General features: G+C 39.1%; 1 protein-coding gene across 1 annotated transcript in view; it reads left to right on the plus strand.

The window, feature by feature from the left end:
- arid1b (AT-rich interaction domain 1B) overlaps positions 1 to 13,990 on the plus strand; it is a 194,959-nt gene that overhangs the window by 126,309 nt on the left and 54,660 nt on the right. Inside the window, exon 5 of the mRNA XM_088433133.1 lies at positions 4,929 to 5,214. Within this exon, the coding sequence (XP_088289259.1) occupies positions 4,929 to 5,214 (286 nt within the window). The remainder of the gene's footprint in view (positions 1 to 4,928; positions 5,215 to 13,990) is intronic.

Genomic DNA, 13,990 nt, shown 5'->3' on the forward strand with positions numbered 1-13,990 from the left:
AATGATAAACATTTTTGTCGATTGGTTATTTATTTATTTATTTATTCATGTATTTATAATATTACAGACCGAACAAGCAACAGAATCATAAGAAAGTCCTATTTTTGATTATTGAATGGATTGATTGAGCAACAAAAATAACCAACATTATGGCTGTATTGAAAGAGTATTTTGTATATTTGTATATCCTACAGCAAATCTGAATTGAGTGGATAGAAATGGAAAATATACAGTATTATAAAAATAATTATAAAAGCAGGAATGCCAAATAAAACATTTCCACTTAATTAGGAATTACCAGCTTTTATACATTTTGGATGTTGTACTTTTTTGTTTTTTAAGTAGATACAAACTATGCTTAACAGCATAGTTGATTTTTTTTGTAACTTAAATTTAAACCACGCTAAACTAGCTTCTCCAAAAATATTTGAGTGTAAGGGATGACAGGGTTTGTTAAAATGTGATTAGAATAATAGCAACTGTTTCACTCTGTCAGCATCCAAGTGTGCAGAGAATTTCCACCTATCTATATGGGTCACTCAAGCACTGTTAACTAGTGGCTAATTTTTGCTTGACATAGCTATAACGAAGCCTACCAGTAAACAATGACAGCAGTTGCCGTATGTCAGTCACGCTAATTAATTTGTTAGTTAGCGCCCCGAATTGGCGATTGACCATGATTTATGAACATTGTTATGTTGTTTGTATTGGACGTCAAGAACAGCAGTTGCATCAGAAAGATTAGTCAAGTTGTTATGCCTCAATACGCTGCTAGCAAAAACTTAAAAATAAAAAAGAAGTGTACCAAGGCATTATTATCCATGTATTGGTATGTCTATTATGAAATTGGCCTTCTTCCCATGTTTCGCTGTCATACAGAGCATCAACAATCGTTGCTGCAATTGGCTCGACATATTTTTTGTATGTGTACACTACTAATAAACCAGTATCCGGGGCAAAAAAAAATAACCTCAGTCATTTATTTATTTATTCAGGCAATTTTCAAAACAATTTTTAAAATTTAAAAAAGTTGATGACCAATGCTCTATTCAATTGAGATCAAGCAACCCCCCATTAATTTTACTTTCATTAGGTCCTTTAATTATGAATGACAACTGCCATTGTCCAAACACTTCAGTTACATAATCTACATATGTATTTGGCACACTAAAACAAACAGAATGGATTGTGCAATATGCACCTAAATCCTCAACTGCTTGGCACAGAGATCTGTCAGACATACCCTTCCACATACTGGTACTTGAACACGCACACTCACACACACACACACACACACAGGTCTCATCTGTCCCCCTTGGCTGCATCAGTTGCCAAGCATGTCTCACTGTGACAGCCCAGCCACACTGTGTGTCTGTCACAAACACACACACACTTACACTCACATACGCATGGTAGACAGGTGCCAATGGCAGCAAGGTGAAGGGTCACGAGCAACTGCCTCTCCAATGTTGTGTGAAATTTGTCGATGGAAGTCTTCGGCCATTATATACACGCTCGTGTCTGTCTCTACACATGTGTGTGTGTGTGCGTGGGCGGTGGCCATCTCAAAGTAACTTGTTATTATCGCCTCAATATTTTTCTTATTATGACAATTACATGCTCCAGGAGTGAATTAAGCGGTACAGGACGCCAAGCAGGAGAGGTTGACAGCCATTTGGAGACTCAATACACAGAGCAATTTGCAGCCTAGAGCCAAACAAATTGGATTTGGGCCACTTTGGATCGGGGCTGCCGATTGTCGGGCGTTTGGATGCCGCAAACACATGTCTGTTTGGATGCTTAGCTGGCTGCCTGGCTGGCTTGTGTGACTGCAGCAGACACAAAACTCTGTGGCCCGTGACGAGAATTAAATGCAAAGTACGGGAAGGGTGTGGAAGAGAAACATTAAACTAAAGGAGCATTGTAATTTTTTTTATGGTGGAGTTTCGCTAATATAATGGGCGTATTTGGATTGGGCATTTATATAGTCAAAGGGTGTTAAGGTTTACCACCCTTTTATTGTATTAGCGCTGCTACTTTTTTGGTCTCGGGCCACACAGCTGTGCTCAAGTGTGTGTATAATCCAAACGAGCCACTAAACAAATTACCGATTCGCATTTTCCCACCCCTAAAGTGCCACTGAAAAAGCTGGCAACGGCACCCAATTAGGCGAAATGCAATTATTCCCATCCATTCACATGATTAGCCCATGGGTTAACAACCTAGCTTGGCGCTAACTCGTAGTTACTGTATTTGGAAAGCCATCACCATGGACACGCTGGCTGTCGCGGTAACCTGCGTTAAGTAAAGTTTCATTCAAACGGGCGCTGCTGATTGAAAAACTAACTAAGTTCTTTTACCTGATTTGATTTGACCTTTGACCTGATTGGCTGAGCGGTAACAAGGATGAGACAGGAAAAAAAGATGAGCGGGTGTCCCGACTATTCAGTTGAGCGAGGGTAGATGATGCCAGATGACAGGCTGCTAGGCTGGAAGAAAAGATGGATACTCATCACAGCAGCATGATGGGAAACAAAAGCTTTGCGTTTCACTGTTGAGATCGCATTAACCACCACAAGAGACACAGACGACAGGCAATTCTGTTGAAATAGAAATGACACGTCTACATGAATAGACAAGTTCTTGTGTTGGACTGTAGCCAATGCACTTACTGTTGTCGTATGTTGAGCCTAGGGAGTCTGAACAGAAACTTCTCATAAGTGATTGTTATGATTAAAAATACTACAACAGTGTTCCCTTGTTTTTCGCGGCTAATGGGGGCCGAAAACAAGAGACTATGTGGTACATAAAGAAACATGGCAAAGTTAGTAAAGCTTGATTTTTGAGGGAGACAATGCACATTAATCACCCAGAGGAAATCAGTCTGTGCATTGTGGACGTAACTGCTCACCCCTCCCCTCTCTGCTCAGCTACAGAAATAAAGTTTGTTTGAGCTGTGAAGCAGAAAGTAAAAGTGCGTGGTCTCATAATTAATTTCATAGAGGACGCTCATTTCGTGAGCTCACTAAGTAGGCACTCATATTGCAAACATGCAATGCTTAGAAGTACCTTGAAAATTTTGCAAATGCATTGAACTGCATTGAAATATTAGATGAATAACGGTAGCGATTATTGAAGTTTTGACTTTTAAAACTGTGGTAAACCACAGTCCAAACCTGCATTCAGACTATGCGTACACAGTAATAAATAGTAAAAGTACTTTGAAATGATAGTAACTAGTACTACTTTAACTATTATGCTAGTTGTGAATTTCAAATTCACATGAGTTATAGTAAAAGAAATTGAAAACATCAAATCATGGTATACTCTCATTGTATGTCTGCTGGCCGAAACATACCCAGAAAAACACATTTATTCATAAATACTCAAAAAATCCACTTTTTGTGGTGTTTCTATTCATTAAAAAATGGAGAGATTTTTTTTTTCCAATTATATTTTAACTAGAGTTGTCAGCAGGTTCCCTGCTGAAATCTTCCAAAGCCTATAGACTGAAAAAAGAAGGCCCTGCCCACCCTAAGTAAATGGACACAGCCAGTTCTATTTACAACACTGGGACCAATCATCGCTCAAGTGTACGACCTCAGGGCAAGCTAGCTTGGCCTAGAAATAAACATGTATGTGTTGTGATTGGATGAATTATTTGTAATTGTACTAACTTACCACAAGGTAATGTTTTGTCGTGCTATATTGTTTTTGAAAATGTAGGTGATGCTTATGAAATGAAAATAGCTGTTTTCCAATGTTTTCTTGTTACTGAATGTTGTTAGATGGTGCAGCAAGTTTGTGCAGAAACACACCACCATAGCAGCAAGGGTAAAGTTAACCACGATATTGAGAAAACCGGATGACAATTGGATATCGGCTTGAGCCATGTTTACAGGCATGTGTCTCAGGTGGGATCAGACTAATGTGTCACCGGGCTTGTTTTAGCAAGAGACATCAGCTGGCATTCACCCGCTACTCTCAGTCTCCCTCCCTCAGCGAGTACTAGCCAGAAAACCGGGGTCACTCACAGGTGACTTCCCCCTTGTTGGTGAGATACAGCTAAGGCTCAGCTGCCAGTCGTGTAATGTGTGTGTTTCAAGTGTGTAGCTGTATATGCGTGTGTTTGGGGGCAGTTGTCAAATCTCATCCCATCCTAGCAAAAGTGGTTGAATGTGGAAGAAGGGTCCGTCTTTCACATTCAACCACTTTTGCTGTTTTGTTGCCATTCACTTCCCTCACATTTATGCATGGAGCGTTCCTTCAGCAGTATTGATGGGGATTCCCTGAACTTAAATAAAAGCACTACTATGGACCCCATACACAATTGTGCACACACTCGCACGTGCACAGTGCTCTCGGATTACCACTGGAAATAAAAAAAAAAAAGCAATACTAATTTATCATTTTTTCTTTCTCAACTGAATGTAATTTTACTGGCATATGTAAAAGGATTGTTCATGCTCCAATATGCAGCGCGGTGAAGTTGTGTCTTAGGGTTTTAATCTCAGCTGTGGCGCCCTTTAAGGAATTTCAATGTTTTGATGCTTAGGTGTGACTTTTCCTTGTCCTTCAGTTTTCCTCCCGTTAGCTCATTCACGGCCAGCCCAGTGAAAAGTATTTGACGTCTGTAGCCGTCAACGGTAGTGAATGACTTAGTTTCATTAAAAACTGATAACTGCCCATAGGTTTGAATGTGAATTAGAAATGTACCAAAAAGAAAATGCCAGTAATTGGCTGGTGACCAGTCAGACCACCTGCAATTTAATGAGGATACGTGGTATTGTAACTTAATGGGTATATGTACAAATACAGTAGTAAAAACAATTTGAGGATGTGTCCGCGCATGGCCATTCATCTTTAGTTTCTTCACACTGCAGTCCCTCCACCTACTGCGTATTTGACATTCTGGTTCTCTTCTCCAGGATTTGTCTGGCTCGATAGATGACCTCCCCACGGGGACAGAGGCTGGTCTGGGACCAGCCGTCAGCAGCAGCAGTAGTAACCAAGGAGAGCAAGCAGGCGCCAGCAGCACCCAGAGACAGTCTCCTTTCTCTCCCCACGCCTCGCCGCACCTTCACAGCCAGAGGAGTGAACCATCTCCCTCCCCTGTGGGCTCACCCGCAGGCTCCACTCAGTCCCAACAGTCCCGTTCAGGTTCCGGGCCTATCTCCCCCGCCAGCGGCCCGGCTGCTGCTGCCAACGCAACAGGTAGAGCTGCCGAACTCACACCTTGGTCCATTTGTATCGTATTAAAATGATCCATGATGGTAACTTGGGAAATATAAGCATATACTGTACTCTACTCGTAGTGACAACATAAGGGGCTGCTATGTTGCCCCACACAACATTGGTTGCGGTGTGGTCACGTGATCCTGAATAGCGCTCAACTATGCATCGTATGTCTTGCAACACTACGTAAACCCATCACCAGGGGTGTAGTGGGCGTGGTACGGGGGGTACGCCATCCACCCACTTCTCCCAACGCCACGTTCAATTTTTATTTCGGTTCGAGTTATGCTTAATAACGTTGGCCTGTGATTATTTTGGAGTAGTAAAACATTAAATTTAACGTTAGTTCAACTGGTGTTGTAGCCTATGATTGATGTTCTGTATGTATATATAGAACATCCCAGAATCGCGTACACCCACTTAAAAAATCCCCACTACAACACTACCCATCACCACTGAAATGCAGATATTTTTTTTACCTTTCCATTTTGCGTCTGGACTAAAACCTTAGCTACAATTCTTCAAAGGATTTTCAAACGTCAGTTTGGAACCAACCACATTAAGATGCTTGAACAATAAAACATCCATCCATTAGCTACCGGCTTTGTCCGGGGTCAGGTCGCGGGGGCAGCGGCTTGAGCAGTGAAGCCCAGACTTCCCGCTCCCCGGCCAGTCTTTGAACTTTAATGTTTTCAACTGAAGAAAAGGAATTTGTATGCTGCCAATATCCCGCAGAACTAATGATTTGCATTTCCTTCTTTTGTAATATGTATAATGGTTTTATTTAAAACTGTCTCAGGACAATAGGGTGTGTGGAACATCTGTTAAAACTTTCATTATAAGGTATGATCTTTTGAGTATCCGATCTTCCATGAGATTTAACGTAAGGTGTGTTGACTTGAAATTTCACTTAACGGTAATTAAAAAAAAGGATGTTGAAACAAAATAATCAGTATGTAATATTCTCTCACAAGCAGTACTGCATGAAAGCCAAACTTATAAAAATAAATGGGTATGATTAATGTTTAAGCATTACCTAAATCAATGTCTTCACTTAGCTTTTAATGATTGATTTTAGAGTTTAGGTATGACGATTAATAGATTACCCGGCAACTTATCGATAGACAAATAATTGAAACATATTTTTGATCACGTTTTTCAGCATTAGAGATCTACAATTGTCCAAACCCTCAAAATGTCCACATCTCAACAGTAAATATCTCAGATTTTCTTAGTTCTCTTTGAAAGCTGACTGATCATTGTGTTACCGTGAAATGAGACATTTACAAATGTCTGCTTTATCTTTGGAAAGCAATAATCTATATTTTAGTATTTTTTTTTTTACATTTTTTTTTTAGATTTTTATTGAACGTTTAAACTCATTACAAAAGGAAATTAATAAATAAAATAAAAACAAAAATTAAAGAAATGACAGAAATCAGTAGTTTTTACTGTTCAACACAGCTTGACAACATGTTCAAATGGAGTAAGAACTACTACAACTATCGAGTCCTACCCGTTGTTTCACTAAATTATTATTATCATATTCAGACACTAGGTTTATTATAACCAGTAACATAATATAATGTATCAGAAAATAAAAGAGAAATACGTACACGTTCATCTTCACAAGTTAAGACACTTTTAAAAAGTGTTGACACTTTTTAAGAATTCAAAATTTTTTGCAGGATCTCAAGTCAATGCATGATTCATGTATTTTTGCAACACCATCTTTTTAAACCTCTCCTAAACACAGTAAATGATTCACATTTTGCAGCTTGATTTCATAAATATTCCAGGCAACGGACCAAACCAGTAAACGCATGATTTAAAAATGTTAGTGTGTTTTTTTTGTACGGAAAAGGAAAATATTAATTGACAAAATAAATGAGAAATGATTTTATTATTTTATTTTATATGTCACAATAGTTGCTCAAACACAGTCTCCATCATAATCACCATGAGGATGAACGGGTGGATTACTGTGAAATATGATATGTCACTGTTTAGTAAGTAAGTGATTATTAGACAATGCACGTCCGTCTTTAGGCCTCAGCAGGGGGTGGGTCATTTACCGTGTAAATGCTAGGCTTCAACAAAATTAGAGCGGATTTGAGATGTGTGTGTGCGTGCACTTTCGTTCGCCATCTCAGACTGGCCACTCTCATCATCCGGCCACCTCTCTGCCCCACCGAGCACTTGATCGACATATCAGCGCGCCTCAGAGCTGTCGTTCAATGTGACGAGGCGGGCCAAAATGTCTTGAGTGAGATGCTGATGTCAGGCCTCCTCCTCCTCCTCCTCCTCTTCCTCCTTACCAGAGTGATTGACGCTAATGAAAACTGGGACAGTAGTTTTGCCGGCGCGCTTGCCAAGTGTCGTGCCGAGAATCCCGATTAAGGTGGCAAGGATGGGGAGCGAAACTGATTGCTGGGACATGATTAATAAGAAAATATTTTCGAGTGTTCCTCGTGCCAAATAAATGGTGATAAAGTGCGGAGAAGTGTGTAACATTTGGCGCGTCTTAGCGGCTTTACTACACTCACTTTGAATTAGATCAATGCTCAGCCAGCTTGGGAGAGACACACAGGAGAACTAATGTGGTTAGCACATATCTGATTACTAAAGCCTCCGCATTCTAACTCTTCATCACAAGTTAAGACACTTTCATTAATGTGCTTGTTTGAGTTGGTGCAAGGCACGGAGAGAAAGGGGAGGCAGAGCAACAGTGGGCCTGTGTGTGTGTGTGTGTGTGTGTGTGCGTGCTTGTCTAATAAGTGCTCGCAGAACTCCCTCTTCATCATTCAGTTTTATGAACAACAATGTCCACTGAATCAACAAAACATTAATAAGCGACTTAATTAGTGAGTCAAGTAAATTGTCGTCAGCTGCATTACTAACTGAGCTCCGGTTGTGAAAAATGTAATAACGTATCTTGAGTCTTCCTATCACTGCCCTTTATTAATTTTACTGCCATACGAGTGGTACTGCTGCCTCTGTAATGATGGATTATGGCTTTCGGATGAATTTACACTGATGATTTCGGTATTTTGACAGATTTTGTCTGATTAGAGACCGTTGTGGCCGCCTTTTAAATGCCAACAAGTATTAGCTTGCGTTTTGGTTCATTACGCTCAAACTCTCCATGCAGAAAGGCAAATTGGCAATGGAAATCCACAAATTATTTGACAGATGTGTTGTTACAAAAAATGCCAGATGCAGACACCACTACAAAATCGTAGCAAGTCTTGCCAGAATGTGTTTTCCAGCTGCAAAGGTGGAAAGAAGGGTCTTTCTTCCAGTTTTTGCAGGTGTAAATGTCATATGCCCTACAACAGCGTTTTAGTCTTGAATAATAACTGCCATGTTTTGTTGTCAGGTAGTGTGGCAGACAAGCTCAAATGAGTCCTGTGTAAAATATTGCAGCTCAAAAACAAACATGTTGGTCCAAGATGTGTCACATGCAAATAGGAGTGCAACTAAAGAATATTTCAGTAATCTATTAATGTCAATTCATCAGATTTAAAAACATATTTCTATTCAAATGCAAAAAAAATTGAATTTTTATTTCATTATTATTTTTATGTTGCTTCAACAAGCATTATCAGTCTGCTTTCATAGAGGACTGCACAAATCCGATATTTACTGTTAAACTGAAATTTCAGTAATTTTGACAATGAAAAATGAGAAACATATCTGAATGATTAATTGAATTGAATTGAATCCATTTGTTGGCACTTAAATGATTAACCAATTCACTGCCAAACATGATTGTCAGCGGGGATGGATGGGAGAGTATCTGATTGTGCTCCACTATAATTGTCAAACGTGGAATCCGCTTTACTGACGCACAACCACCAGTAGAAGACAGCAATAAGATACAAGATCAACACAGAAAGTCCATTGAGATAAACGTCCAACTTTTGTAGACCTACTTTTATTCTGCTGCTCAGTATAAAGGAACAAAGGAGGCAAAAAGAAGAGACTCTATACTATAAGTTGATACATTTCGTCTATGTATACTCGTTGAACACCAAATAGTGTGGGCATTTAAAAGTCAAAATTCTCTAAAAATGCTGGCAGTTAATGATTTGTTCACTACCTCTCTACAGTACATGCAAATGTTGGCATCACATCAGTGGCTAATCCCTTTTCAACATCATCCCGCATACCTATTGAAAGATAGGAGAGATAAAAACATTACTACTTTACACAAGTACCATGGACAAAAACATAATTGCACTTCGGTATAAAAGTTGTAACATTGTAGTTGAAACCACCAGCATTCATGGCAAGTTTTTATAATATGTCTTCTTTAAATACTAAGTGCTTATATACACGACACAGCTCTTTGTCGGACTTTGTTTTTTTTATTTTTATTTTTTTACATACTAACTAGTTAACGTCAACAGAAAAGGATATCACATGCTCAGTGCTTAGGTAACTGCCCATCTCAGCCCAGCTGTTTTCTGGATTTAATCATGTGACATTCACAAGCTGAGCCTTCGTCTCATGTGATGTCATTTTCATTCCACAACAAGTGGTTCCACAACAAATGTTGTTTTAAACGTAGTATACGCATATTGTACATTAAAAATTTTCATCAATCAATCAATCAAGCAAATTTTATTTGTATAGCCCTAAATCACCGAAGTCTCAAAGGGCTTCACAGATGAAAAGAGGTCCTGTGGAGACCTCCTTCGAAAAAAGAAGTCGTACAGAGACATCCTTTCAGTGTAAGGTACACAACAGCATCCCCTGTCAAAGCTCCCAGAAGGGGAAGGAAAAACTCAAAAACCCCAATTAGGGGAAAATCAGAAACCTCCAGAAGGGACCACAGGTGGGAGGAGCCCCCTTCCAGGCCCACAGGTTGAAGTGGGTGCTGCATGTACCAAATACAGACATACACATAAACAATATATATTACAGAAAACATATTGTGCTATATAGTGCAGTGATGTCTTAACAGCAGGCAAAGCCATTGGGCAGGAACCATCCCACATTCCAACCAGGTGGACCGCAGAAGCCCCATCTCCTAACCCGCGATGGTCGATCAGCGCAGGGCCCATATTCATCATATCAATTACTGACAAATATTAATGATTACTACTTGCCAAATTGAAGTACTGTATTTTCCGCACTATAAGGAATGCCCTATTTTAAAAATGTTTTCATATAGAAGCCGCACCATATTATAAGGTGCATAGAATAGAAGCTACAGTAGTGGAGGAGGCTGCGTTATGCATCCACTAAATGGAGCTGTGCTAAAGGTAATATCTACAAAACAATCAGATTATTCAGTCAAACTTTCATTCAGAAATTAAGAATAAAGATGATTTGTGGAAAGTACCTGCTGGAAGAATTGGAAAAAAATACCTCTGGATTACATTAAAACAGTTTAAAATAGTATATTTGTGATTCAATTAATTGTTAAAATTAACTTTTTTAAATCAAATTGCATCCAAGACCCTTAAATTATTTTGTTTTGTTAGTTTAAAAACGGTTTTCTGGATTGATTTTATAAAATTGCACTTTCTTTTACAAAAACTCGTTTTTTGTGTTTTGCCCCCATCTAAATTGCTTCAAAATTGAAGCGTTATAGCACATCAACATTTTAAACAGGGTGTTATTGAAAAACTAATCTTAGAAAACGCATTTATAATTGAAATGCATAGGTAAAAATGGAAGAATCTACATGGCGATTAAGGTTTTTTTTTTTCATCCCCCAAAAAAGAAAACTGATTTAAGCAAAGTATAAGGCGCCCCGGATTATAAGGCGCACTGTCAGCTTTCGAGAAAATTGAAGACTTTTTAGTACGCTTTATTGTGTGGAAAATATGTTGTTTTAATGTACTACAAGTAGAAGTACGTTAGACCAATGGTATATTTGTCCATCTACGTAAAAAGCAAAGTCACAATCTCTGATATGTAGGATAATATTCTGGTGTGAAAGCATAACTTTAGGTTTTTGGTTTTTTTTTTCCTAACACATTTATTGAAGCCATGTTAAGTCTCCCATGCATTTAAGCAGCAGTGTGATGGTGTCATCCTGTCCCGGCGCACTGATGTGACACGTCACACGGCTGAGCTCTCACAGGACGCCACGTGCCATGGCAGCGGTCAGAGAGCAATTTCATCATGTCATCTTTTCACCCGGCTGTCAAACACCTCCACACAATATATTTGAAAAATAACACGGCAGCTAGGCAGGGCATGCATAGCGGCACACATGGTTGCACATACAAATCACTTATAAATGCTTGCTTGCTGGGATGTGACTGTGATCGAGCCGCAGTCAGAGGTGAGCAAGTGAGAGACTGACATATTGCCGGCCTATCATACATACACTCGTACACTTACACAAATCTATCAAGGCATGCCTGTGATTCCCGCTTCTTTGCATTCCTCTCTCCTTTCCGTGAAGAAAATCCAATACACTTGAACATTATCCGGTCCTCGCCTTGCTCTTTTGGAGCCCAAAAGGCACACACTGGGCCAAATTGATTTTCCTGTTGCGCTAGATTTGTGACAATCGAGCAGAAATCACATTGCTCAACCGGCAACCTCCTCCTTGTGGCCACGTGCAAAAACAGCCTCGATTTCTCCATGAGAACCAAACGCCTTCTTCACTCTAACTTGATGTCATTTGAATAATTTTCCCCTTTTAATGAAACATTGGGGAGAAGGCGAGAGGACATTCATCATTCATTCAGATGAATGTAAAATGGAATGATGCGCCACAGTCGGGATGATGGGAAAGAAAGCTGCCAGTTAAAATTGTTCAAATGGCAACGACGTCAATCAAAAGTGTTGTTTTGTATAGTTTGGGAGCGTCGACCTCTGTGTGCGACATTGCACAAATGCAGATAAAATGATGTTTATGTCATTAGGAGAGTGTATGGGGTTGGTTTTGACAAGCTCGTGTGTGATCATTTCAACCAATAACTAGTGAATGTCTGTGCTTTATTAAGCTGAAGCTGATACTTACAGGTACATAGCAAAGTTCAAATATGGTGGCACATCGCTTCTCATCATCATTACATGATCATAAAAGTACTGCAATGAGTGTTTGTAGGATGGATTGGTAACACAAATTTTTGCAATATGTCATGTTAAAATTGAAGACAATTTAGAAGGAGCGTGAAGTTGACACAGTTTGCCTTTGCGGGCCATATGAAATGATGTTGCAAGCGGGATCAGGCCCCTGAGCCTTGAATTTGATACCTGTGATTGAGAGCTATTGTTCAAAAAAGAATGGCTCAAGATCCCAGTTTTGTTTGTCTTGTCCCATCTTGTGAAACAATACAGGAGAAGATTAGCTGCAGTTTTCTTGGCAAAAAGGGGGTTTACAAATGGGATGTAAGAAATGTTTTTCTTAGCATAGAAACTGTATTAGATCCCATAAAAGAGAGAGGGAAAGAAAAATCCTAGATTATTTTGTTGACTGAATTGCTCAGTCCGGGGCAATCACGACGGTATGGAAAGAGGAAATGATTATTTGGTGGAATTACTGGGGATTGATACGATATGGCAAAGCACTTATTTTTTGGTGTCACCATGAGCGTTTTGCATAGGCCTGGGGAATAAACGAAATTGATAAATTCTTCATTTTGAACATCAAAGACTGGAAAATTTGCTAAATCGTAAAAAAGATGTTTTGCAAAAGTGGCAAAATTCTGGCCAGTGCTTTACAAGGTTACAAAAGTTACTAAGTACTGAACTCATTCTTGTTCAAAATAAATGAATACATAAATACCTAAGATTGAAGTCCTAGACTCATAAAAGATCTGTAAAAATATATCTTGAAGGTGGTTTACATTAAAAGTGATTTATAACAGTCTACATTTTCATGTAAATATTTTCCACTAGAGTTACTTTTTTTGATAATTCAAAGCTTTATATGTTTCTTCAGTTGAATACTTCAAATAAAATTGATTAAAATTAGAATTGTCCAGAATGAGTGTTGAAAATTTAGATGTAATTTTTTTATTTTGCCCAGACCTACTTTTGCAGATTTAAAAGTTGTGAAACAGAGTATAATTCAACAAATTGGAGCATTTTTTGTGGTGTTTTTGGCAATTAGTGCAAAAATTACAATTTTGAAATAAAGGGCCCTGCAAAAATCCTTAGTGACAAGAAGCAGCTCTCTCTATAGTGTTTGCACTGTTTGTGCGCTGGGAAGCTGTATTCAAACGTTTTTGTTCTTGGCAAGTAGGTGATTGGACATGATGGATGAGCAGCCTCGAAACAAAACATGTTATTCTTGTGCCTTACTTTAGGTACATCCCAAACTGTAGCCAAGAACACAGCTCTAGGATAGGAATGGGGGTATGTAAGTAGACACATGCACTGCATGAACAAGGCCGAGTTCATCCAGTCGGTTAGCTTGAGGGTCCAACTTGTTTTACATTCCATCTTCATCGTTTGTATCAGAGCCTGTGGTTTGTTTGTAATTTCAGCCACAAAATACATTAGTATTCCAATCTGTGATCATATGAGCAGCTCAGATATAACGATATCTTTGCAGTGTGTTTTCCGCACTTAGTTCAAAGGTCAAGCACCAACGCCTAGGAGGCATTCAGCACAAATAAAAGCTGCATGCTCTTAAGGTGGCTATTGTTGATAATGTTGTCAGTAAATGACTTCCCCAAGCACAGACAGAAACTCATTTGCAAGCTGCAAAATATCCAAGTGGAAAACACGCCACGGGAATGCTCATCCAAACTTATTTTGCCTCTGTTAGGGGTTCAAGTTA

Source organism: Hippichthys cyanospilos, chromosome 14, assembly GCF_059441005.1.
Source record: "Hippichthys cyanospilos isolate Australia breed blue-spotted pipefish chromosome 14, RoL_Hcya_1.0, whole genome shotgun sequence".
NCBI lineage: Eukaryota > Metazoa > Chordata > Actinopteri > Syngnathiformes > Syngnathidae > Hippichthys > Hippichthys cyanospilos.